Source organism: Tympanuchus pallidicinctus, unplaced genomic scaffold (assembly GCF_026119805.1).
Source record: "Tympanuchus pallidicinctus isolate F22 unplaced genomic scaffold, pur_lepc_1.0 scaffold5, whole genome shotgun sequence".
NCBI classification, from domain to species: Eukaryota; Metazoa; Chordata; class Aves; order Galliformes; family Phasianidae; genus Tympanuchus; species Tympanuchus pallidicinctus.
The window spans coordinates 71,821,957-71,849,655 of record NW_026294769.1 but is presented as its reverse complement, the minus strand read 5'-3'; the positions used below and the strand labels follow the sequence as shown (position 1 = coordinate 71,849,655).

General features: G+C 38.3%; 1 protein-coding gene across 4 annotated transcripts in view; it reads left to right on the top strand.

Moving 5' to 3' along the window:
- TRAPPC9 (trafficking protein particle complex subunit 9) overlaps positions 1-27,699 on the top strand; it is a 468,020-nt gene that overhangs the window by 199,336 nt on the left and 240,985 nt on the right. For all 4 annotated transcript variants that reach the window (XM_052703585.1, XM_052703584.1, XM_052703586.1 and 1 more), the window contains 2 exons: positions 6,603-6,756; positions 19,543-19,633. In XM_052703585.1, coding sequence (XP_052559545.1) covers positions 6,603-6,756; positions 19,543-19,633 — 245 coding nt within the window. The remainder of the gene's footprint in view (positions 1-6,602; positions 6,757-19,542; positions 19,634-27,699) is intronic.

The following is a 27,699-nucleotide window of genomic DNA, read 5'->3' as shown; positions in this document are numbered from 1 at the left end:
CCATCTTTTTTAATTCATACGCATTTTCTTTTGAGCCTTCTGCTATGTAACTGCAGTACTGAATTATGCAAATGAGTAACTGAATAATAATTTATTTTTCCAATTCTGTGGTTATTAATATTCCACTGTGAGGTAGGAGGTACAGTATGGAATTATTTTGAATAATGTTAGGGTGAAAATTCATGCATAGTTCAGATTTGGTAAATAAGGGAGAATATTCAACTCAGTCTTTAAGTAATATGGTTAACATTTCCTCTTTTCCAAACTGATCCAATGACAGTTGATCATCAAACTTTCGAAGCTGATGTATTTATGAAGTATACTGTTGCCATCTTTATTGTTCTAAATTTCTTATTTCATTACGTAGCCAGCAATTCTGCCATAGGATCCTAGTCTTTGAGTGGGAAAACGAACGAGAGATTCCAGTTAAAGCTAATTTTTATTCCTCTTCATTATCAGGTTATGTTTTTCAAATTCAGAGTTAGGAATTAAGAAGTGAGATTCGCAGCATGCACAGTATAATCTCATTTAAATAGGAGGCTTATGGAGCTAACCTTCTCTTAACACGGTTCCATTTTCAAACATTACGTTATACACAGAGGAACCGTTCTTTCCTCGTTCAACTTTTTATCATCTGAAATGGCATGGATAAGTGTAAGCTGTTGAATTTTACAGACTTCAGCACTATAGTTTCAGCTTTTATCTTCTCTTCAGTTATTTGAAATAAATAATTAAGTTCTAAATGCAAATTTTTTAATTTAATTGACCTTTCAAAGATTAATGGAAAAATTTATCTTTTGCTCTGCTAAGTTCAGATATTAAAGCAATCCTTTTTCTTTATGAAGTCAGCATTTGGCCAGGAGGAGATATCATTACTTAAGGGTCACTTGAGCCATTTATTTGTACAGATGTATTTTGTTGTAACACACAACATCTAGATTGCATTTCTCGAGTATTGAAGTATTTAGAAACACAATATATGTTTATTTGGATGACTTCATCATGTTTGTCTGTTGATACAAACATAGTAATCTCACAAGGGATTTGATAATTGAAGTCCTTCCTAGCCCCTAAATTATTACATACTGAAATGTCACTACTCTGCCTTTTTTTTTTTAATCAGCTGCAGTATTTGTATTTGTATGCAACTATATATACCTGAGACATGATACTGTAAGTATCAAGTGAGGATATTTTTGTTTGTTTTTCTTGGCTCGTATTTATGTTTATTTTTATATATTTTTATATATATTATATATATATATATTTATATAATTATTTATAATTATTATTATTTCCTCCCTGAAGTGAGAAAAAATGGTATCATCATCACTTGTAACACTTTCTGAAATTTAAGCTCACTGACAATACAAGGACATATTTGACAGATAGATTTATGTATATACATAAATATATATAACATATACATTCAAATATGTCAGTGACGTGCATTGTCAGTGACCTTATATGTGCGTGTGTGTGTGTGTGTGTATGTATTTTATATATATATATATATGTATACACACACACATTTATATGTGAATATATAAGTGCTTTTCCTAAGTAATACTAATCTAGTCTGGCTCTGTGTCCGTGTCCCTGCTGTCTCCCATATGTCAGGAGAATGGGCAGGAAGCGTAAAGCATAATATTGAATAACATTTCCAACTGCCTCATTTCAGCTTCATTATGGAAACAGCTTGCACACTCATCTGTGGGTGATAGTATTTAAATAGGTAGTTAGCCATGAGGAAGAGTTTTTGGGTTCTTGTTACATCCTTTCTTCCTAAAGATAATTGAATAAGGGCTAACTCTAGATTTTTATTTTTTCAACCAAAGCATCAATATTTTTCTTCCTTAATGAAAGCTGAAATCTAGTTACGTTAACCAGATTGCTGCTTTTCTTTTAATTCCATGTCTGCTTTCAACCCTGTTTATTTGGTGAGCATGATGTGTAACTTCATTACATGTACTCACCCTTTCATGAGAACTGAGGGCAGGAGCTGTGGGCAGCACAGTGGGGGCAGGGGGTGGGCAGGGTCTGCCCAGGCTGGTGAGGCATTGGTACAGGCTGCCCGGGAGGTAGTGTTGCAACTGTCTGTGGCGGTGTAGATGTGATACTGAGGGACATGGTTCAGTGGGCACGGTGGTGAGGGGTTGACGGTTGGGCTTGATGATCTTAGTGTTCTTTTCCAACTTTAATGAACCTATGATTCATTCCTTGGCCAGCAGCACGTGCCTGGGGCAGAGGCCGCAGCCTGAGCGTGGCAGACAACACTCCCTTACTGACTTCTCCACCGATTAATTCTATCTGCCGCTTTCCGCAGAAATGTTGGGATGGCTTCGTTTGAACCAGTCCTGCTGTTGTGAACAGGGATGTGTGCAGCGCCGGCTCGGGATTAGTCTTGACGGCATTTGCAGGAAGTTTCCTTCTGTGCATAAAGTCCTTTCTGTTGTGCAGTTTGTCACCAGCTCAGGGCAGTATTTCCAGTAAAGCTGTAACTCATGTTATGAGAAGTGATGAAATGAACTGTCTGATATCTTTAATAGTTCTGTGCTGTTACTTTAACAAGACTTGAGAAAACTGTCATTGAAATGGCTGCTGCACCGGTGGAAGGTTTGTCATATTTTTCCCTGTAAGTCATCCTGACAGGTGACGTGGGATGAGACCATGCAAACGTATCGGCATTGCCAACAAGCTGACCTTTTCCTCTTCATTCCCTTAATTTGTATTTGACTAATTTGCATCCCTGTTCCTGTGCTTCCTTGTCTGAGGAGCTGTCACAACGGCTGGGGCTGATTTCATGACAAAACCCAGGAGTTTCAAACCACAATTGTTTCATTATTCATGAAAACTTGTGTTACTTTGTTCCTCCTCCCACACAAGCAAGGTTAGCCAGAGAGAAACAAAACCTATTTTGCATTTGCGGGATTGGCTATTAAATATTTTTACACAATGCAGTGTTTTTATACAAATAACTCATGATTTATTTAAAATACTCCTTGTAGAAGATTTGGATAGCTCCCCGTCAGGCAGAGTGGCTTAAAAAGGATCTCTGGTCCCTTTTCCTGAAGCAAGTATGTGGTTAAGCTTTGGGGTTTTAACATCTTGTAAGTTTTTCCTCATGCCTAATTACTGTGAAGGGCAAAGAACTGGGTATGCAATTACCCTTGCACAGTGTGAGCCGTCGTTGTCAGAGCTGCTCACAGTAAATCGAATGCCTGTTTCAATCTCAATTGCCTTTCATTTTACTTTTCTCTATATAGAATTTCCAGATTCCTTTTGCAACAAGCAAGGACAAACTAGGAGAGAAAAGAGGTGCAGAGAGCTCTTCACAAGAATCATAGGTCATTGAGTAACTGTAGATGGAAGTGGAGAAAGACTTTAATGGCTCTAATATGTTTCATTTTTATCATTTTAATGCAGAGCACAGTGACAAAGATGGGCGATGTTCAAGATGTTGTCGTTCACTGCCTTCTGCTTTCTGCTGCTTTTTGGGATAAAACCAAAACCATTAAGTGGATCTGTGCAGATCACATAATTTTTTTTTTTTTTTAATTCTTCTTTATTTGGTTATTGCAACCCAATGCCCAGCGTGTCTGCTTGCATCTTCAGTTAACTCACTTTGGCTGTTGGTCATTTATTCATTCAAATCTTGCTGGTGAAATGCTTTGTTTGAGGTAGGAACAATCATAGGATCATGGAATGGCCTGGGTTGAAAAGAACCACAATCATCATCTGGTTTCAACCTCCCTGCTATGTGCAGGGCCACCAACCACCAGACCAGACTGCTCAGAGCCACATCCAGCCTGGCCTTGAATGCCTCCAGGGATGGGGCATCTGCTGACACCGTATTAGAAGTGAAGAAGCTGTGTTTTTGTAGGGGGACAGCTTTAGGAATGAGTGACTGATTTAGGTTAAGGCATTTATATTTTTATTTGATTTTTAGGTAAGTCACTCCAATTTACTACACATTGCATAGGCTGGAGAGTAAATATTGAAGTAATGCCATGGATATAGAATGCAGAGAAAAAAATTCTACATTAATATTTTTAGATCAAAAGGAAGCAGAATACTGATGGTGAAAAATGGTTATGTTTAAGTAGGAGTTAGGATTTATTTTTGTCATGCTACTGCTTGAGTGCAACTAACGTCTTGAAAAGTACTATTTATTTCTGTTTATTGTTTTCATATATTCTGCCTACAGCTCTATCCATAATATTGGATATTAATTAAATATTATTATTATATTATTATAAATTAATATCCAATTAAATATTAATTGGATATTAATTTTAGTTCTCTTTTTCTCAGACCTCTCACTTTCTAGCAGATGAGTGCTCTGGAAGTTTTCTCTTTCTTTTCAAGAGACTTGAGGTGTCACTATACTAAATACACCTGTACGCAGTATAAATGAGAGCATCAGTAAAAATAGAAAAATTAGTTGTGGTCTGAGTACCAGAAGCCCTGTAAAGCCATGTTGCCATGCCTTTGACTTTAGTACAGGTTATTTCAGAGCTGTACAAGTAAATGTTGTTTAGCAAAATCTCGCCTGCATTCCTGAAGCTGAGGTGGATTTGTTGTGGAGTGTCTGGGGAAAAAAATGCATACATGCATATTTAATTTCCAGAGAAAAAATTACCATATTGCCAGTAATGATCCATTAACAAAAGAATGCAATCTTAATGCCGTCAATTAAATATTAAATATTGTTGGGCAGGAATATTTTTCTAATATATCACTCACTTAGAAAAGTGTGGCATGGTAAATAATGAGCTGTTCTCCAGATCCAATGGGAGATGGATTCTGAATATGGTTCACTGCTCAAAAACTAAGATAATTTGTTGTTGAAATATGAATATAGGTAACTATGTATGAATAATTATATAAGAATTTAAGCGATGCTCTATATACAATAGTAATTAATTACTGGCTTTTCATCTGACCATGTGGCACCGAGCACAAAGCGTCTTGGAAGCAAAGCTCCCATTGCACCTCGTCTTCCACATGTGCAAAACCCAGGGAACTGCACCCCCATTTGCAGATCAGTGGTTAAAAATCAATAAGAATTCAAGTTATTGTTTTCAGACCTGAGTTTTGTTTTGTGTTTTTTTTGTTTTAAATCCACACTACAAAATGTGTCCAGGTGTTTTTCTTTACATTCTTTGTTCTTGGCTTGATTCCTGCACTTTCTATGATCTACTTTCAGCAGCTCGTTTTAATTTTTTTTTGTATGCCCAGCACTTGATGGTCTTTGCATGCAAATGAAGGAATCATAATGATCTCTTGCTGAACAAAAAATAGCCAAGACAAAAAACATCCCTTAGAGAGGAATAGATTGATTTCTTGGACTTCTATGATTCTTAAACATGAAGTTGAGGAAAGACACGAGCAGCAGAGGGGGTGGCTTCTAGAAGCAGTATTTGTGCCACCAGTGCCGTATTTGTGTATATTAATAAGGAAGGAAGTCATGGAACATTAATGACTTCTCCTAAGATTTTTCTGGGGGTGATGTATGATGATATAATTCACCTTTCCACAGTAAACTTGTTAAGCTTCAGATGATTCCTTGTTTTTATGAATCTTTCCTCGCTTTTTTTCGAGCTCAACATTTTCTGTAATTGAGCATCTATAAGCTGGACAGCCTGGCCTAGTATTAGATATGGAGGCTGGTGGCCCTGCCTGTGGCAGGGAGTTGGAGCTTGGTGATCCTTGAAGTCCCTTCCAATCCAATCCATTCTGTGATAATTAATGCTAATTATAGAAAATATCTTCTGGTCTGGTGGGATTTCAAAGCTTTTCTTGTTGATTTCTGTTATTTTTCTTCTGGCAACATTTGGAATGGGAATATGTTTCTATCATTGATAGATGCAGAAATAGAGAAAAAGTAATCCTGTGTAATTTGTGAAATGCCCTTCTCACACCTCTATTCCACTGTAGGTGCATTTCATCATCAGTGGTTCTAAAAAGCCGTAGCTTGGTCCTGTGTTTTCCTTAAGTGCAAAGTCATCTCAAGAGCAATTTATTTTAATTCTTCCCTAATTATTTTTCTATTTCGGACAATTCAGGAAATGAAAGCTGTTTTGGCAGCACAGTATATTAGATCTGCTATAACCACATTTCATGTGATGTGAGCTGCTCTAAATTGCCTTCTAAATTAGATTAGCGATTTTAGTTTAACATATAAGTATTTAGTATGCATTACAACATAATATATTTAATTTAATTTGCTTTTATGTCTCACCATACATTTAATAAAACAATTATTTAACCATTTGGTACTGATGAATTATACTATGGTATTGAAATTAATATTGCCTGTAGTTCATTAACATACATTAAGCAGAAGCAGATACGTTCTCAAAGTTGAAGAGAAAGGTCATATTTGACACTTAGTACTGACATCATTTGTCATTCTTTCCCGAGTTTTGTAAGGAAAAATTCCATGGGAAAGGTAGGAAGTGGGCTTGTAAAAGCAGAGAAGTGCACGTGGCTTTCGAAGTGAATGTTTGGGTCAGGACACACTTTTGTAGATAATATTTTGTAAAGTTGTTATAAATAAAATCCTTTATATTTTTCTCTTTTTTCCCCCTTTGCTACAGTATGGCTATTCAAGTTGACAAGTTCAATTTTGAGAGCTTCCCAGAACCTCCTGCAGATGGGACACAGTATGCGAATGCAAAGCAGCTGGAGGAAGAAAGACAACAGGCAAAAGGTCTGGAAATTAACAGCAAGCTGGATATTTGCTGGAAAATTATATCTTTCATAACTACTTGCTTTAAAAATACATAAATAGGTGCCCTATGACATTTTATTTAATAATTGAACTCACTTTGTAAGTGTTACTGAAAAGAAAAATAATTATAACTATGAACCTTATAATAATTATAGACTGTTTAAGGTTAATTGTACTGTATGTTGTTTAGATGATGTCTGGATCTTACTATAATAGTTTTTTTTTCTGAATCATTGAGCCTTTTCTGAATATTGAAACCCTGTATGCTTTACCCAACATTTAGGGAACTGAGGAAGCATAGAATTGATGAGAAGTAGTTTTATGCAGCCAAAATTTTCAGTTCTCTCCCAACACTGTGTAAGTGACTCATAAAGAAATACACGAAGCTGGGTTTAGAAAGTTTTCATATATTTAATTAAATTTCAGCAAATCAGAACATATTAGAATACTTTCTTTCTAAGTCTTCTTAACAGGTGTGATAATATATCTAATCTTGGATAGCTGTCTTAAGGCTTAGAAAGGACTTCAGTGATGACTTAGTCATCCTAAACATAAAATCCTCATAGTAATTCTAAATGCAGTAATATATTCTTTTATTAACACTAAGAGTTTACATTAAGCAGCTTTCACATGCATTCAGTTTAGAGTTAGAATAAGCCAATGGTGTTTTTGTAAATTTTATGATTTCCATTAAACTGTTACACTTTGCTTTCAGAAATACACTTTTTCCCTGCCATCAGGGAAACATTTCCTGCAGCCAGTATTCCCCCAAATCGTGTGTTGATACTCAACATCCTTCAGGAGACTGATGTTTTTTGTTCAGATTATCCTCACATCTGCTTGATGCCAGGAATTGAGAGAAGAGTGGCAATTAAATCATGGTTTGTCCTTAGAGATGTGTTTTTGTGCTTATAATTGTATTTTATCTAGTGATCTGAAATGTTTTTTTTTTTTTTTTTTAATTCCTAATTATTAAAACTGCACAAATCTGCACAGGATTAGTCAAAGGGAAGACGTGTGATATAAATGAGATTCCTAGTGCCTATTTCCATCCAGACTCCCTAGGCAACATTTCAGAAAGAATTCCATTTGTGCAAAAATGTCAATATTTAACTGGAACTTGCTCAGAAAATTTTTCTGTTATGGAGAGATATAAATATTCTTTGATAGCATAGCTGAATTCTCATGTCAGAATTGAATGTGCAGTTGTATTAATTTTGTCAGGGTGTAAAACTACATCCTCATTCATTTCTGTTGCTGAGCAACACTGTTTACATATCTTTGGTGTTCTGTATTTAAACCCAGTTTTAATATTCAGGCTATCATGGCTGACACATAAGTCAACGCCTTAGAAAATTAAGAAAATAATACAGAAATTCTGTTTGTCAAATTAAGTACAAGAATTAGTTTCAGTGCTTTTAAGATTTGTTGTGAATATTTTCTTTATTCCTAGAATGAAAGGTGCTCTAACACATAAGGCACTGAATTATATCTCTGTGCTTAAAAATTCTTGAAGAAACATGTGTTGTTCGGTATGTTTCATGTCTCAGTTAGAGTAAATCTTCCATAGAATTGTAGAATCCTTAGAGTTAGAAAGGACCTTTAAAGGTCATCTTGTCCAACTCCCCTGCAATGAACAGGGACGTGCACAGCTAGATCAGGTTGTTTTCAGGGCCTGATCCAGGCTCACTTTGAAAGTCTCCAGGAATGGAGCATCCACCACATCTCTGGACAACCTGTGCCTCACCACTCTCAGTGTAAAAGGCTTTTTCCTTATATCTAACCTAAATCTACCTTCTTTAAGCTTGAAGCCATTCTCCTTGTTCTGTCACCACAGATCCTGCTAAGGAGCCTGTCCTCTTCAAGTCATGAAAGGTCACTATCACGTCACCTCTGAGCCTTCTCTTCTGGGCTGAACAGCCCCAGCTCTCTCAGCCGGCCCTCCCAGGAGAGGTGTCCCATCCCTTGGATCACTTTTGTGGCCCTCCTCTGGATGCGCTCCAATGGATTCATCTCTCTCCTGTATTGAGGACTCCACATCTGGACGCAGTCCTCCAGGAGAGGCCTCATCAGCACAGAGTAGAGGGGCAGGATCACCTCCCTCACCCTGCGGGCCATGCTTCCTTCAATGCAGCCCAGGATATGGTTGGCATTCTGGGCTGCGAGGGCACATTGCTGGCTCATGTTCAGCTTGCCATCCACCAGTACTCCCTGGTACCTTCCAGGGAGGCAATGCTACACTCAATCCTTTTATCCCCCAGTTTGTATTGGTAATGAGGGTTGCTGAGACCCAGGTACAAGATCTTGCATTTGGATTTGTTGCACCTCATGAGGTTCACCTGGGCCCACTGCTGAAGCCTGTCGAGGTCCTTCTGAATGGCATCCATCCTTCTGGTGTGTTGACCACACCTCGCTGCTTGTTGTCATCAGCAGACTTGCTGAGGGGTGCACTCAACCCTACTGTCAGTGTCACTGATGAAGATATTAAAGAGTATCAGTCTCAGCATTGCCCACTGTGGGACACCACTCGTCACTGATCTCCGTCCAGATATGGAGCCACCACTCTCTGGACTTGGTCCTGCAGCCACTTCTTCATCCACTGAATAGTCCACCCAATAAGTCCATTTAGGTGTTAACTATGGAAAAAAACAAAACAGCACAGTTCTCACTTGGGCTAAGTCTAAGAAAATTAATTTCTGAGAAAGCTGTCCTTCCACTAGAATAATTTGATACTGGCCAGCAGTTATTATTTTAGACATAAAGATAGATAGCTTACCTTTGTAAGCTTTGTTTCCCTTCAGTAGTTTAGAATTTAAGAGATTCAGTGTTCTTAAGTAAGCAAAGAGAAGCTGATGAGTATCTCCTGCACCAGGTGTTTTTAATCTTAAAATAGAACTGGATGTATGGTAGAAACAGTAAGAAAAACATCAGCTCAGTTTTTTTACCTTTTATGTAAATCGACTTGGTGAGCTTGGTAAGAAGCTTACGATTCCTTAGATCATTACAGTATTTCCTTGATAGTATATGAAATCATCACCTGAACAAATGCTTCAAATTATAAGTGTATGGATGACACTGAATGGAAAAGAATACTTCAGTTGGAAGGGACCAGTAAAGATCATCTAGTCCAACTGGTTGCATACTTGAGAGCTAACCAAAAGTTAAAGCATATTATTGAGGGCCTTGACCAAATGCCTTTTGGAACACTAATAGGCAAACTGCATGAGTTTCAATAGGGCCAAGCGTCCAGTCCTGCATTTTGGTCACAACAACCCCAGGCAACCCTACAGGCTTGGGGAGGAGTGGCTAGAAAGCTGCCTGATGGAAAGGGACCTTGGTGTATTGATGGACACTGGGCTGAATATGAGCCAGCAGTGTGCCCAGGTGGCTAAGAAGGCCAATGGCATCCTGGCTTGTATCAGAAATGGTGTGGTGAGCAGGGAGGTAATCCTGCTCCTGTAGTCAGCATTGGTGAGGCCTCACCTCGAGCACTGTGTTCAGTTTTGGGCACCTCAGTACAGAAAGGACATGGAGGTGCTGGAGCAGGTCCAAAGGAGGGCAGCAAGGCTTGTGAGGGGCTTGGAGAATATGGCCTATGAGGAGAGACTGAAGGAACTGGGGCTGTTCAGTCTGGGGAAAAGGAGGCTGAGGGGAGACCTTATTGCTCTCTGCCAATATCTGAAAGGTGCTTACAGCGAGAGCGGGGCTGCTCTGTTCTCACTGGTGACAGGTGACAGGACGAGGAGAAATGGCCTCAAGTCGCACCAGGGTAAGTTTAGGTTGGATATCAGGAAACACTTCTTTACAGTAAGGATTGTTAAGCACTGGAATAGGCTCCCCAGGGAGGTGGTTGAGTCACCATCCCTGGATGTGTTTAAAAACCATTTGGATGTGGTGCTCAGGGATTTAGCAGAGGGTTGTTAGAGTTAGGGTAGTGTGGTGAGGCTGTGGTTGGACTCGTTGATCTTTAAGGTCTTTTCCAACCTGAGCGATTTTATGATTCTAGGCATCAACTACCTTGCTAGAATCCTGCTCCAGTCTTTCATCACCATCATTGGTAAGGAAATTTTTCCTAATGTCCGGTGTGAACCTACCCTGGTGCAGTGTCATGCCACTCCTGCATGTCCTGTCATCTGTTACCAGGGTGAATAGGGATCACCTCCCTCTGTTCTTCTCCTCTCCAAGAAGTTGCAGAGAGCAATGAGGTTATATCTCAGCCTCCTTTTCTCCAAATTGGACAACCCAAGTGTTCTCAGCATCTCCTCATAGGATATGCTTTTCAGCCTTTTTACCATCTTCATTGCCCTCCTCTGGATACTTTCAAGTATCTTAACATCCTTTTAACGTTCTCTGCAGTGAAAAGTTTATATAGAATCCCTGTGAGGGCCAAAACCAGTTACAAATAATGAGGATTTCAAGTTGTATCTATACGTATTTAGGAGCATCAAAAATATCTTCCAATATGAAAAGTACATTTCCATTGCTTTATTCATTCAGATATTCAGGGCTTCAAGTGATGAGATTTCTGAGTGCTTCATTTATGAGAGTAATGTAATACTTGATCAATTTTCATATACTTTTGGAGGGCTGAAGGCAGGAGGTAAAGACAACACATCATATTATTCATTCTAACCTCTGTACATTTTTGATAGAACGAAAATTAGTAGGAAAATAGACCTTCGGTGAGAGCTTACTGCCATGCTGTTTCAATTAAGAAAAAATTCTGAAGTAATTTAACTTAGAGTGTCATTGAGATTATAGGTGTATTGAGATAATTTAAATTAAGAACATGCTGTCTTGTTTTTTAGCATCTGGTAGATGGCATCTGGTTTCAGCTTAACAACCAAGGTTTATTATTTTAACACAGGATTTGAACAGATGGAGCACACGTAGTATTAAGGTGACTAATATTTTCAACTTGTGCTTCTATTCATGTTTTATAAATATTTTTAAACAAAATTTATATTTTTTGTAAGGAGCTTCTATGCATTCTGTCTCTTGGATCAAGGCATCTGTAACAAGTGTTCTTTAAAGTCTGCAGAGTGCTGTCTTTGGTTCTGAGTGCTCTGCCTCTTCTTAGAATCACAGAATCACAGAATGGCCAGGACCATTCTTTGACCTCAAAGATCATGAAGCTCCAACCCCCTGCCACATGCAGGGCCACCAACCTCCCCATTTAATACCAGACCAGGCTGCCCAGGGCCCCATCCAACCTGGCCTTGAACACCTCCAGGGACGGGGCATCCACAGCCTCTCTGGGCAGCCTGTTCCAGCACCTCACCACTCTCATAGTATGAGATGTCCCCTGACATCCAAACTAAATCTTCCCTCCCTCAACTTAAAACTATTTCCCCCTGTCCTGCAGTTATCAACCCTTTCAAAGAGTTGATTTCCCTCCTGTTTGTAGGCTCCCTTTAGGTACTGAAAGGCTGCAATGAGGTTATCCCACAGTCTTCTTTTCTCCATGATGAACAAGCCCAGCTCCCTCAGCCTGTCTTTGTAGGGGAGATGCTCCAGTCCCCTGATCATCTTTGAGGCTCTCCTCTGGATCCTCTCCAACAGCTCCCTGTCTTTCTTGTACTGGGGGCTTCAGACTTGGACACAGTACTCCAGATGGGACCTCACAGGAGCAGAGTAGAAGGGCACAATCACCTCCCTGTCCCTGCTGGCCACCCCTCTTCATGTTTATATTGATACTCCTTCTCCTGGTTTCTTCAAAATCTGGAGTTAAAAAACACTGCATTTTCCATGTGGTATTTGAAGGGCAGGTTATGCCTTTCCTTATGCTCTTTACACACTATGCTCTTTGTTAGACTCACTATTCCTTCTTATTCAGAATATTCCATGGACCTGTGCATTCTGCATTTTAACTGAAGAAACTCAGATATATTCACACTCATTTCAGAGAAACTTGGTCACACACAAGTGATCCCCAGCTGAACACTGATAAATCCTTGCATTTTTTTTCAAAAAGAAATGCAAAATATGCAAGGTTTTATCAATGTTCAGCTGGCTGGCGGGATTTTTTGTGGGAAGCACAGAAAGGTTTAGTTAGAGATAGCATCACAAAGTTATTCATGCTCTACTTTTGTGTCTATTTTTGTTTGACTAACTCTTGGGGACCAGTCCATCCCCATCCTGTAACTCTGGGTGCCTCTTCTTATTTCTTAAGTGAAATAAGAACATCTTTGCTGGCAGACTGGCAAGTCTTGTGTGTCTGGCTTTAAATTTATTACCTCACAGGATGGACACCAAAGCCTGTAGAGTAGTGGGAGAGCAACTGAAAAGAGATAAATGTTTGGGAGCATATGGATGCCTGAATTGCAGAGACTTAGAAACTTGGAGGGAATGGATGCCATTCAGAGCAAGATGGAGAATTGGAATAACCTTATTAATTTCAACAACGAAAGAGGAAACTCTTGCACCTGCAGTGGAGCTGTTCTGTGCATTAGTATAGACTAGGAACTAGATGGCTAGAAAAAAAGGACATTGGTTCCTGTCATCTGTGAGTTGGTGTCGTATCCTTGTATGGATGAAGGCTCGCTGTGTCTTGCCCTGCATGGATGAGAATATAGCAACAAGCCAATAGAAAAGACTGTTAGAGAATCATGGAATGGCTCTGCTTGGAAGGTACTTCAAAGATCATCTAGTTCAAACCCCCACCATGGACGAGGTTGCTACCCACTAACTCAGGCACTTGATCAGGTAGCCAAGGACCCTGTCCAGCCTGGCCTTGACCACTCCAGGGATGGAGCACCCACAGCTTGTGTCAGTGACCTGTTGCAGTGCCTCACCACTGTCCCGTTGACACTTCCATGTGTGCATGTGGAATGTTATGTCTTTGATCTCTCAGTGTGACAGAGATATTGAAACTATGATGTCGGAGGCTACCGACATGATTAGGCTGCCCTTGTGACCTCCATTCTTGGGGATCAGGTTTTTTTCTTTAAGTTCTTTAAGGGGTGGTTGTGTTGAAGACTGAAGTAGACTGTGAGAGATGCTCAGTGAAAGGATGAGTGTAGCGTGTTGCTGCCAGACAAATTCCAGTAAGGCACTGGGAAAAAAACTTTTGCATAGTGCCAATCCAGTAGTAGAACAGGTTGTCAATAGGTGCTATAATATTGCTGTTTTTACAGGTATTGAAAACATCTGAACAAGGCCTTGATGATGTACTGTTTTCACTGCTTTTGAACATAGGGTTGTGCAGTGACATCTGCAGTTGGCTTCCACTGCAGGTTGTTCTGTGATTTGTACAGCCATGCAGTGAACTGGATAAGAAAATGGCTGCTGAAAAATAAAGTCCTTTTCCTCTCCCTATCTCTTACTCTCCCCAGGTTTTGTTTTCAGACTGAGAAATTTTCAGATTTTGTGAATGTACTTCAATTTCAGTGAAGTGAGACGATAAAGTTTTGGAATCATACTCATGAAAATATTCTGAGTCTAGCCCTAAAAGGCCTTAAAAATGAGATTTTCCATGCTACCTTAAGTATCATGCTCAATCTTTAACAGTTTTTTTAACCTCAGCATTAATCTCTGTGATTCCTGTGAAGTCTGTCGTATTTGAAATATTTTATTACAGTTTTAAAAACTGTGTTCCATGTTCCTTCCGCTGTTTTTTTCTTTTCTATATTTAAACTTAATTGCTATCTTTTTCTTTTTTAATTGCATTTTCATTCAGTCATGTTGCTGGTATTGTTCTGCAGCGTAGCTATTCTCTTCTTGGTACGTGGAATTCAAGGTTGGAAGCAATACTTAAGGTGAGGCTTCTCGTGGAATAAAGGCTGCATAACTCATGTTTCAGATACAATGCTTGCTCTGAGGCCAGTATCTTTTTTCCAAGTATCCTGTGTTTGACTGCTTTTGAGCATAGAATCACAGAATTATAGAATGGCTTAGGTTGGAAGGGACCTTAAAGATCATCAAGTTCCAACCCCCACTCTGTCATGGTCAGGGCTGCCAACCACACATAACCAACTCATTACTCCAGCTTTCATTTAATTTCATCTGATTTCCCTCATTTATTAAGTTTCTGAACACTGACATATCTTTTCCAAATATGTAAATTTCATAAATGTTTTTGTATTTCACTGTCCAAGTAGCCAATCAGAATTTTTAAGCATTGGACGGAAACTTGAGTCATCTCCTTTGATATTCTCTCTGGGTTTGACAGCAAACCACTGGTAACTGTTACTGAAATGCACTTCTATATCTGTCTGTTCAGCTTTTAATGACTTCATATTGATCATAATTATGAATCTCCCATTAGGAAAACGTTACGTGTTTTGACTCTTAAAAATCTGTAAAGGTTTCCTAAGAGGTACTTTCATTAGATGGAGCTTTATATTCCCATACATCATCTTAACATCAGCAGTAGTTTGCAGTAGTTAGGAAACTCACTAACTGCATGTAATTAGTTTTAATAATGAAGTACCACTATAATAATAAAGTAGAAAGCTTAAAATATGACTAAGACTACTGCTATAAGTAAACTCTGATCATTAATCATCTAGATTTGTTTTTCATTAGTTTAATCTTATTTATGAACATTTGCTAATTTGTTTACGGTTATGTGCATGCTTCCACCTGTATTTTTTTGCAAAAGAACTCAAAAATAGATTACTGAAAATAAATTGTTTTGGAAAGATGCTAGATGTGGAATTCTGCATGGCAGAGAGAAAAAAAATCACTAATCACAGAATCATGGAATCAATGAAGTTGAAAGAGACCACTAAGATCATCCAGTCCAACCATCAGCCCATCACCACCATGCCCACTCAACCTTGGCCGTCTGTGCCACATCTACACATTTATTAGAATGGTGACTCCACCGCCTCCCTGGGCAGCCTGTGCCAATGCCTCACTCTTCTTTCTGAGATGTTTTTTTTCCTAGTATGCAACTGGAAAATTGTTATATAGAAATCTTTTCAAAAACTGGCCTGTCTTTTTAGGCTGAAGATTTTGGGTAACGTGCTGCGTTACAGTTGTAGGCACCCAGCCACACACCAGACAACCAAGATAGTATTAAAGACTAAATTTTTTGTAGGGGAAGTAACTAGTTCATTTGACTGTCATTCAGGTTTTCACTATGGGACAGTTTACGTTGGATACTGTCTGTTGCTAAAAAACTTGAAATAAGGGTGTCTACATGATGAAATTGGATTACTTTTTTCTAATGCTGTCTGGTGTGTTCATTGGCTCTAAGGCCCTAATTGAAACTAGTCTTATTGTTCAAATGAAAATATCTTGAATTTCCAAGCCTAAAGAGTTGCACTGGAAACTGGAAGTCATCTATTTCTTTCCAGACAGGTGCATGTGCTGTTAATAACAAAGAGTTGGCTGTTGGAAGTGAGACCGAGGAGATGAGAGGCATTTAAAAATGGGACTGCAGTGGAATAGCAGGTTTGTGATGGCACTGACAATTCAGCAAAATGTGTGTAGGTTTATGAGTAGATGGATGTACAGTGTTGGACTTCAACAGCCTGTAATTCATTGTATGTGTGCAAGGTTTTGGTTTTGGTGTTTTTTGGTGGGGGGTTGGCTTTTTTTTTTGTTTTTTTTTTTTAATGAATTTTGGATTCTGGATCTTAGTCTTCTGTCACTTATCAGATTGCACTGTGAGCAAACAATGGAAGGCTATAATAGCACTCCCTGCTCCAGCTGTTTCGCTTTTATTGATATCAAAAGACTTAGCTTAGAAATAAGCAAACTTGAATTAAGTTTTCCTCTCTTTTTCCTGTCATTTTGTCTCTGAATGTTTTGGTTAATTTTCACTTACAAGGGGATGTGTTTGCTGCACTGTTCAGTTTGCTCAGTATTGGCACAGTCAAGAGACAAAGATCTCAGTACTACTGAAATTCAGTGCTGTTTGTAACCATTAGGCATGCTCAGACCATCTAACCATATCAGGTTTCTCTGTTTCGCTGATTTTTGCCTTTGAGTCTGCTTGGCAGCAGAGCTTGACCTGGACTTAAGATACAGGATGCTTTGCGGGCAAGATTTTAGGTATTACTGTTGAGGATTTGCTGTTTTTTGAATTAGTTTGTGCAACTCAGTGTTCCAGGGAATATTTTGTTGTCTTGTACCAGGGAGCAGAACCTGGACAAAGGGCTTAAAAAGTGTGAGCAGGTCATTGGTTTTATTAATTGAAGTATAGCTGTGTATTATCTTTTAAAATCCCTGTAAACACTTGCCATACATTGGGAGTAATGGCCAAAAAATAGACTTTCTTCTGATTATTCCACTCACCTGAAGGGACATTTCATATTTTTATGTCTGTTACGGCAATATCACATGCATAGGAAAACATTTTGCATCAAGTTCAAGAAGTGGTTGGCTGTAGAAATAACCTGCAGATGTGTTGAATTTGAAACTGCAAAAAAAAAACCCACGTTTTCCTTAGGAATGCGTGGACCTGGTTTGATATCATTTACCAATAGTAAACTTTGGAGAATCAGCTGTTTAATAGTCATGTTGTGTTGATATCTGAGACATTAGGCTTTCCATGGACGTTTAAGCAGTAAAAAATTGTAATATTCCAGGCACCACTGTGAGCCATTTTAAGTAAATTGCAGTTAAGTTAGTTTAACGTTAGAGTTACTGGCTGCTGCTCTGTTTTAAAACTTCTTTAAAATCCTGCTTTTTTATTGGTGTTTTCTCTCATTACATTCCTAGATTGGTGATGAGATAACAGAATTATTTATCTGCCATATCTTTAAAGTACTTCCTGTTACTTATTCGCTATCCTATAATTTGCTTTATGGACATTATTCTGCTGTGCTGGTGTCCTGGGTCTTATTTTACAGCAGCAGTGTTTTTATGAGGTGTCAGGCAACTGCGTTGGATTTTCCAAATACTTGGTTTTGTGTAGTGTTGTTTATGGCTTTCAGACTTTTTTCTTAGGGTTTGTGAATTCTTCATTTGTAGATCTTATAGGGAAATTAAAGCTATTTAATACATTTTTCTCAGATCATAAGAAGGGCTATTACAAAGAAATGTTGCAAGAATGGTATGAACTGTATTGATTCTCTTCTTCTGTCATCTCATTGAGCTCTTGAGTCTCAGCCACTGGCTGTTAGATCTTATTTTAATGTGAGATTTCAATAATTTTTTTGAAGCCTCCTGGAGAGCCTGTAAAATTATGTCCCTTGTTAAAAATCAGTTGTCTTCAGTACTTGTTCATTTTCTTTTCAGTGATGCAGATGAGAACATAGTTCATGGTTCAGATGATGTACCTCTCCATGTAGAGTTTTGAGCTCATAGATTCCTCTACCTTTGCTTGCTTATTTTTGAGAAAGATACTTCCAGTTTTTTGGAGTAGTAGGATGAAGCCTTGAGGCATCTTCCTAGGAGTTCACCCTGTTGTTACATTTGGACATCACTTCACCTGTTCTTTCAGTAGAAGACTCCTAAGTTGGAAAAGGGGTGTTTTCATGAAGCTTAACTGTTGTGTGTGTGGCCATAGAGGAGCTGTGATCGCTCCACGTCCACTTTATCCTGCAGTTAAATATCTGAAGGGAGAGCACAGATTGGTCACGAGCCCATGGGGGCTTCTTGACAGGACAAGAAGCCATGAGCACAAACTGGAGCCCAGGAGGTTCTCTATGAGCATCAGGGTGCATTTCAGTGCTGTGCTGGTGACAGAGCACTGACACACGTTGCCCAGAGATGTTGTGGAGTCTCCTCCTTGGAGATCTTCCAGAGCTGCCTGAGCACGGTCCTGGGGACCCTGCTCTGAGTGCTCCTGCTTCAGCACAGGTTGCACCAGATGGACCCAGAGACCCTTCCAACCCCAGCTATTACTCTGCCTACCTGAGACAGGGGCTTCTTGTGGTACAAAGCCATGCCAAAGTCAGTGAATGTAAAACTTCAGCTAAATACGAAATCATTCTGATTTCTGCACGGAGCCCTATGTATCCCGTGTCCTTCTGAAGTCAGGGAATTTGAAATAAGAAGTCCGATGCTCTTCCTGTTACAAATGCACGTTGGCTGATACATCCCACATTATTATCTTTATATTAATATTATAATTTCTATGTATTATTTATAGTTACTCTTCTTAATTTGTTTAATTGGAAAATGTAATCTTTGTGTTCCGGTGGATGCCACCTAACCTTTTATATCAGAACTTGTGTAACTTGTTTTGAAGACGGATACAAATAGAGATTCTGTTACTCCCAACAGTTGATTTCAGTTCTTCACTGTCTGTAGAGTAAGATCTCCTAATTTTTTCTTACTTCAGTCTGAGCTTGTTGCTGAGTTCATGCAGGACTGTGTAGGAGGGAAGCTTGCAGGTTACATGCCTGTGCAATTCTGTTGTGAAGCTCGCCCTGTATGGACAAACTCTCTCTGCCTTGCATAACACTCCTTGTATATCCATAGATCTCACACCAAGCCATCATTCAAAACTAAGCTACCCCACGTTTGTTCTGTTCTGTATTTCATCATTCAGGTTTTCAGGTTGTTCTAAATTGGTCATTTTGAATTGGAATCCTGCACTGCATACTTCCAGATTCTGCGTTTTCAGAGCTTCCAGACATTTTTCCCTTGCTCTTTAGTACACTTCAGAGACTTTTTATCTTTGCAACTTTGTATTTATTGCTCCTCAGTGGAATAAAATTTTTATATTCTGAAGATACGAACAGCTTTAATTCCTATTGTTAGTCAATTCATTGAGTAATAAGCCCAAATATAGAACTGTAATCATTAATGAATGTTGATGTTGCACTTTTAATTTGCAGTCATAAAATTTGTGCATATTGCAAGCTCTTTTTCTCTCCAAATCAAAGTTTTCCTTAATTCTAATTTACCCTTCCTTGAAGCGTGAAGGGGAAGCAAGTGTGGAAGGCGTTCTTAATCAACTGGTCCTGGAGCATCTACAGTTGGCTCCTCTCCAGTGGGGTGAGTAATGTCAAAATCTGTTGATGATTTCTTCCGAGGACGTACTGGGTTGTAATTTCGGGCAGCATGAGAAAGATAATATTTTCATTCACTGATGATCTGCAACACAGAAGAATTTGCTAGGATTTTTTTTCCATTAGATGTTCTGCTTATGATTTAGCTGAAGAGAAATGTAAGGTGTATATCTTTTAAGTATCACTGCTCAAGTGATAGTAAATGTGCAAATTGAGTATGTACTTTTGCCTGTAATTGTGGTCTCAGTATTTTGTAGGAATGGTGGCTGATGCTAAAATTTTCCCTTTGCTTGACAGTGCGTGTTCTTAAATTTCACTAAGATATTTTCATGGAGTAGCAGTATAAGTTGTGGCGTATTTCCCATCGTGATTGATATCTGGATTACTAGTTTTTTTAGTAGTCCTTGTAAGTCTTTATTTTGCATTTAGAATGATGTTCCAACAATTAACTATTGAATTCCTTCAATATTGAAGGGTCTTGATAATGTGACTTCTATCTGAGTTTCTCAACATGGCCAGAATAGTTGTTTTGGAACACGTGGTGCTTTATCCCCAGACTTTCTATTGCCGTGGAAAGATGCAGGAAAAATATTGCTGCATCTGTAAGAAAACTGTTTTCAAAGTCTTTGTTTTCAAATTCACTGCTCTTTGTTTTAATTAATTTGATGACCTAGAGAGGATTGATTTTGAGGAACAGCAGTCCATCACCATTGTCTGAGTTAACTATTAAAACTGATAAGGTCCCTCAGAATCCCTTTCTTGTAAATGCTATTCTTTTTTCCAAGTATCTGGACCATCTATAACACATAAGTAAAAACTTGTACACACATCTGACTTATGGATGGGAAGGTTGAAACTGGTAATGTTTTAAATTTGTTGTGTTCTAAACATGTCAAACTTTCACCATGAACATCTTCGTCTGGAATCATGCTTATCTGTCATCTGCTCCTCAGAGGATTCAAAGATTTGGTACTATGTGTTTTTATGATGTCTTTGGTGATGATTGCCCTGGTCATCATCAGTGAAACAAACAGCGTGTATTTCATGTGCCTTGACAGCTCAGGTCCCTTGGGAGTCATCTTTGTTCTGCTGAGTCCCACTGACCTTGTTTGTAGCTTGGGCTCTGTGCTTGGAAATCTTCCCTTGGTACTCTTGCACTGTTGAAAAATTTTCTTAGTTGTTTTCGTTTAGTCTTCTTTTTGCTGCCAAACACCACATTCAGACCTTCTATAAAATAGGCTTTTGTAGTCATGGGGACTGTATTTGCAAATCCAACCTAAGTGGTGATTTTCACTGGTATTTTGATGCATGTAAGTACTCTGTTTGCAGGTCTCATTTGTTTTCACTCCTAATACTTACTCAAATTGAAATTGCTATTGAATATATTATCCTATTTGTATAACACAAGAGATGTCTTAATGTAGAAGCTGTAGCTCACTGGAAAAAAAAAATATTGAAAGAGTAGTATTGATTAAGTGCCTGATTTAACTTAAATAAAAAGCAGGATTTTTATGTAGGATTTTCTTTCAGTGAGCTACAATTTCAATCTCCCCAATCTCACCACTCTGCAGCCAGGTAAACCTATATGCAGTCATCATGTGGTCAGGTAATGAGCTCCCTCAGGAAGTATGTATTGTATGTACAGGCTAATGTTGATTTATTAATGCATGGGGTGGATGAGGATTTAAACGATTGTCTTTTCAACTCAGTAGTTCCCACCCAGAAGGTGGCAGTGATGAAGATGTCTGGTTAATGAAGAGTTTTTGTGTGTACGCATTTAGACAAGGAGATGCATTGTCTTTCAGAATGTAAATTTTAGCAGGAATGTTTCCCATTCAACAGTTATAGGCATTGTAAAATGCTGTGTGTTTCCAGTCTTCCAGGATGTAATGCACACTCTGTTTCTCTCTTCTTTTTCTTCTTATTTTCAACCAGTTGAAGTAATCTTTGTGTTTTCATATGACGTATTATAGACCTTAACTGTCTTGTACAAATCAGCTTTTTTAGTGATAGTAGTCTGTGGCAAGTACCAATAATGAGACAATCTTATGCAAGGTATCTTAAATATTCTTTGACCATTAACAGTGAAAACTGTCATCTTAATGTATATAATGAATAGGGCAATATTTTACGAATGTTTTTTTCTCATCCTGCCTTTCTGAATTTTTTGAAGTTATTGCTAAGTTACTTGAATGTAATACGGTACAATCGGCTACTTGAGTTTTTTTTTTATCTTCACACTCTTTGTTGTCACAGCCTTGCTTTGCTTTGAGTTTTTCTTTTCTGCAGAAAGAATAACTGGTGTTTTAGTGTGAATGCTCCTTATGTGAGCTATCATTGTAATGCAGCCTTTCAGAGTATTAGCTAAGAAATGTTGTCCCAGCATTGCGCAACAAAATTGATTTTATGATTATTCAAAGCTTTTCCTATATTGATGGCTACGTTGAAGGGTTTACTTTATTAAAAGTGCTCACACTGAAACATGAATGAATATTTTAAATGGTTTTGATTAAAAAATGACTGGCTCTTGTTCAGAATTAGAAAATCTGCACTTCAAGATTACTTTCAAATTTGACATGCTTAATTCATACTACGTTCCTAAAATTATAAAAGTATATTGAAATAGTTTTTCATCTGAATGTGACAATCCTGTCTTTGCTTCATCAAATGCAAGGCAAAGAGTATTATTAAAAGTTGATAGCACTGAAATTTTGTTGTAAAGGTTAGAAGTCCAGGCCTGGGGCCCCCAGCGCAAGAAAGATGGGGAACTCTTGGAGCAGGTCTAGAGGAGGGCCACTAATTGATCAGGGGGCAGGAGCACCTCTCCTATAAGTTGAGGGAACTGGGCTTGTTTAGCTTGTAGAAGAGAAGGCTCTGGGGAGACCTCATTGTGGCCTTCCAGGACTTGAAGGGAGTGTATAAACAGGAGGGGGAGTGGTTGTTCATGAGGGTGAATAGTGATAGGACAAGGGGGAATGGTTTTAAACTGAGACAGGGAGGTTTAGCTTAATATTAGAAGGAAATTCTTCGTTCTTCACACAGAGGGTGGTGACACACTGGCACAGGTTGCCCAAGGAGGCTGTGGATGCCCCATCCCTGGAGGCATTCAAGGCCAGGCTGGATGTGGCTCTGGGCAGCCTGGTCTGGTGGTTGGCGACCCTGTAGGTAGCAGGGGGGTTGAAACTGGATGTTCATTGTGATCCTTTTCAACCCAGGCCATTCTATGATTCAATGAAGTCAGCCTGGAAGGTTGTCAGGTGGAGGAAAAACGTGGCTCTTAGTGGACAGTGAGGGTTGTGATTTCATCTGATAAAGTGACCAGAGAAGGAAAAAAGTATTTAAAACATGAAGAATCATAAAAAAGGAAGTATGTCAGAGGGGGGAGAGAGAGTTCTTAATATGTAGTTAAAATTGATTTTAAGATTTAAGACATCTGTGGAAAATGAAGTTGTCTATTAGCGAGGTTAGTAAATCACACATAATTGGAAAACATAATCTTGCTCAACACCAGCAAGTTCAATGTTCTCTGAAATTTATGACATATTTTCTTTTTACTGCCGGGCAACAAACCAAATGTAGAAATAGATGTGGTTTTAAGTTGCATATATTAATATCATCACATCAAGGAAACACAGCCTACAAAGTTTAATGAGGAGAACCAGGACTCTTCCAAGGAATATGTCTTACAAATCCTGTGGTTAGATTTGAAAATGATCAGATGGAAGCAAATGTAATTACTTACAGTGCAGTATTTTTTAAATCTTTATTTGATTTATGTTACAATGTTTTGCAAGCAACCAAAATTTGGAGACCAACCATTTAGCAGTTTGATGGTACTCTCCTGCATTTTGTAGCAAAATTATCAAACGTAGAAATGCCATGCAGAAAATGTTGTTACTGAACTTGAAGTAGAATGAATTTGAAATAGGCTTTTGATTAAACCTGGAATAGGATGGGCCTGGGATATTCCTGCATTAAAATTTGAGAAATACCTCTTAAACCAGAGATTGCCAGCATTTTGCTTGTTGTACACAAATCTTACAGCAGCATTTCTGAAATTCCCCTCCTACGTGAAACAAAAGCAACTTATCTCACTGGCTGCAAAAACAAAGTAGAGACCTTGTGTTTTCCTAATGGTCTTCCTATGTGAAAGATGTATTAGAGATGTGTGATTTACAATTATAGACAGATCTTGAAGGGCTACATGTCCTAACATATAGGGCAAACATTTAGCTTTTCTTTCCCTGTAGAAACTGGCTGAATAACAAAACCAGTGATTATACGTAAGCTCTGAGGACAGTACTTACAGTCATTTTCTAGGAACCACATGTCAAGCATCACCACAGGCAAATCCAGAAATAGCTTTAAGTTTTCATTCATTCTTTTATTTCATTCAGTCATTGCATTCATTCTTCACTCTTCCATTCTAACGTTACTTTTATTGGAGGTGACAGCATTAAACTTAATCGCAGTGTTAAATGCAGTTCATAATGCAGGATATTTCATTTTCCAGCATGTAATTGAGGGAAAACTAACAATACTGGTGAATCCTCTATAGATCAGAATTAGGGAAAATGGTAGTTAGTATCCAAAATCTTAGTTTTTTACATATAGACAGAAAATACTTCACGTTTTGTTGTTGGCTCCTAAGAAATTGTTGGTCTGCTTGCATGGTGCAGGCATATTGTAGCTAGAGAAAGCTCAGGAAGTCTGAACTGAAGAATGGTTTTAAATTCTCCCAGGTAGTTGGCAAAGAGACAGTAGAGAGGTAGATTTATTACTATTTTGGAGTGCTTAATGAAGATGGAGCCCATGACAGCTTGTTTGGAATTTCTGTCTGGTTAAGTTTAACAAAACATCTTATGGAACTATTATTTTTAAAGAAATTATTTAAATGATATTGTTTCTTTTAAATAGCATCAAACCACAATATTTTTTCACAGCTTATATATTTCATGGAACTTAATTACTAAAACTACTCACCCATTTTATTTTGCATTTTCCAGTCTGATCTTAGACCATGATTAAATCTTTCTTTCCAGAGTTTGTATTATTAACTGTTAAGGATTGCAGCAGTGTCAAATCAACCTGTCCTGAATATAGAGGAAAACGTTTTAAAGTGTCTGTCATTGAGAAGATGATGGAGCCATACTTCCCTAAGCTCTTGCTTTGGATGCTGTCTTGACACCCTGACAGCTTCTTATCCCCAAGGGCCCATTTAAAAGAGCTGGATCTCTGCCAACATGATTATTGTTAACAGTTTCATTTCAGTCAGAGCAGTCCTGTAATGTTGCTCATTCTCCATGTTAGAAATGCCAGTGCTGTCCTGGTGTTGTTAAAAGAACAGGTTTAAGGGGAAACAGCATGGAAGCAGTTTGGCTTTTTCTTTCGATAAACAAATCACTCGTAGACCCTCCAAAAGGTCACATGGATAAACTATGTAGGGATAAGATTGGGAGTATGAAGCAATCAGGAGCATATATCAATGTTGGTTCTTCAGAAATACTACAAATATTCCTTTATCAAATTGAAATATTCTTAAATTATACTTCAGATTTACAGTAGAATGGCTATTGCCATCAACAGAAAGTTGAAACCAGAAAAATGGAAGAGGATGCTGTCTGTAAGATAGAGAATTACAGTTTGATTCATAGCATGATGGAAGTTGAGAAACAATCTGGAAACGAATGGGTTTTACTAGGAAATCAACCTTTCTCATCCATTTAGAAAAAACTTCAGGTTTCTCATTTTTATTTTTAAGATATAAGAGAGGTGGGAACACTTTCGTATCTTAACAGCTTGTGTGCAGGCTGTTTTGGAGGATATTTTGGCAATGTCAAACAAGCAACATGCTTTAGTTACTGGGAAGTGTTAAGGGACTGGGGTAGTACACTGAAAAAAGGACTAACTTGATAAAAACTAGGGCATCTGGCACAAAATTAATGTTCTCACATGTCAAAACATGCTATTGTGTGATATGCTTTGAATCAGCTGTTGTTGCTAATTCTTACCAAAGCCTTGGTTACCAAAAACTGAGAGGAACTTGAAGAGAAAGGGTTTCAAACCTAAACGGATCAGAAGTGATTTCAAATAAAAGGTACTGAGGAAAAGTACAACACCATGAAGTGAAAATTAATGAACAAAAGCACATGTAAAGTGCCAGTGGTTACCTCCATCTCAGATTCCTGAGATTCTGGGCATCTCCAGGGATGGGGGCATCCACAGCTTCTCTGGGCAGCCTGCTCCACTGCATCATCGCTCTAGATGAAATTAACAACTTAAATCTTGAAGAGCAATTTAAAGCTGCAGATTGCCTCCATTTCTGCATGTGGTGTCTTGATCTTGGCTGAATGCAGGATGTCCATCCAGCTGCTCTCTCCTTTCACCTCTTCAAAAGAAGGAGGCAAGAAAACAAGATGAAAAAGTTGGCAAGAATGAGGTGAACACATACCAGTTGTGGTCACAGGCATAACAGACCTAGCGTAGGGAAAATTAATTTACATTCTTGACCACTAATATAGATTCGAATAATAGGAAACAAAATGTAACAATGCTAATGGAGTGTAAGTATTGGTCTAGAACCATTATTTTGCAATTTTTCCAATGTGAACTGCTAATGATTTTTTGCTTAAAAAGGGGGGACAGTAACCTGATAAAATATGCTGATGGCTCCCAGATGAATACCACCATCTCTTCAAAAAAGGATCGGGCTACCGCACACAAATCGATAGATAATCTCAAAAATCAAAGTACCATAACTGAAATGGATGACATGTAGTCCAGAAAGGAAGGTTATCTGTTCTGAGACTAATAACACAGAGATCTGCTAGAAGTTCAGCTGTCTGAAGTGACTGGAGAGAAATTGATTAAGTGTTGCTCTGAGCTACCAATGTGATTCAGCTGTGAAGAAAGGTGTTTGATGTTTGCACAGGTCTCTAATGGAACTTCCTATGGGAAGCTTCTTGCAGAAGAGCTCAAATCAAACCGGAGTAGGAAAAAATATGTTTTGTAGGTGATCAGGGAGTGAAGACTTACTGTTGGATTTGTGTTTATGTTTGTGGGGTTATCTTACTATGCTGAATAAAATCAGCTCAGATATCAAAAACTGAGTAATTCTGGGAGGTGGGTTCTGTGTTCACCGCTTAGGCATCTAATGCAGTCTTTCTTGCTTCGAAATATACTTTATCTGGTATAAATTTTTTCAATTTAGTAAAATCAAGGCATAGGGAAGAGAGCTGACTTAGTTCCAGACATCTGTCCTGAGGACCAGGTTGCAAGGAGGGGAAGAAGTTGGTGAAATAGGGTGATTTCTGTCATAAGAGGTATACTGAATAGTAACTGTTAATAAATACAATTTATTTTGAAGGATGCTTAAGAATATGAATGTAGTCTTAGAGCAGGAATACCAGTGGAGAGGAAATTACCAAATGATGGTATTGAATTTAATATGAAAGGGAAATAAAAACGCAGTATCTTGTGGTAGCAGAATGGTTAACTCGAGTTTGAGTCATGCACATATACCTAGTACATTGTGTTGCAATGAGCTTTCAGTATTGTGTTTTCGAAAACATTATTGCCTTTTTAAAACAGAGCTACTACGAAAGATGTGTGCAGGGGTTACTTTGTAGGAATATTGCTTACAGTGTTGCTGTTAAGCCATAACAGGGTATTAAGGAGCATAAGGATGTTCCTTACGCTGTTGCATAGTTTTGGAGCAAGATGCTTATTTTTATAGACTAATGTCTATATAATGTCTTATAAGCAAATTGAATAATAGATTACTTGAATATCCCAATTAAAAATGAAAAGCCATCAAAATAATCAAGAAAATGGGTTTAATTTTCAAGAAGAGCTGTAAAGACAATTGTAAGGAAGAGGAGATGGAGAAGACTAAGAAGCTCTTTTGTTAAGCAGCAAGTGGAAAGTATCACTGAATCTGCAGCGAAATAGATTTCTATTACTTTGATGGACACAGAAGATGGTATTTGAATAACATATAGAGAAATATAATTCAGCTTGTGGACAATTATAAAAGAATAAAGCAAAAAAGAT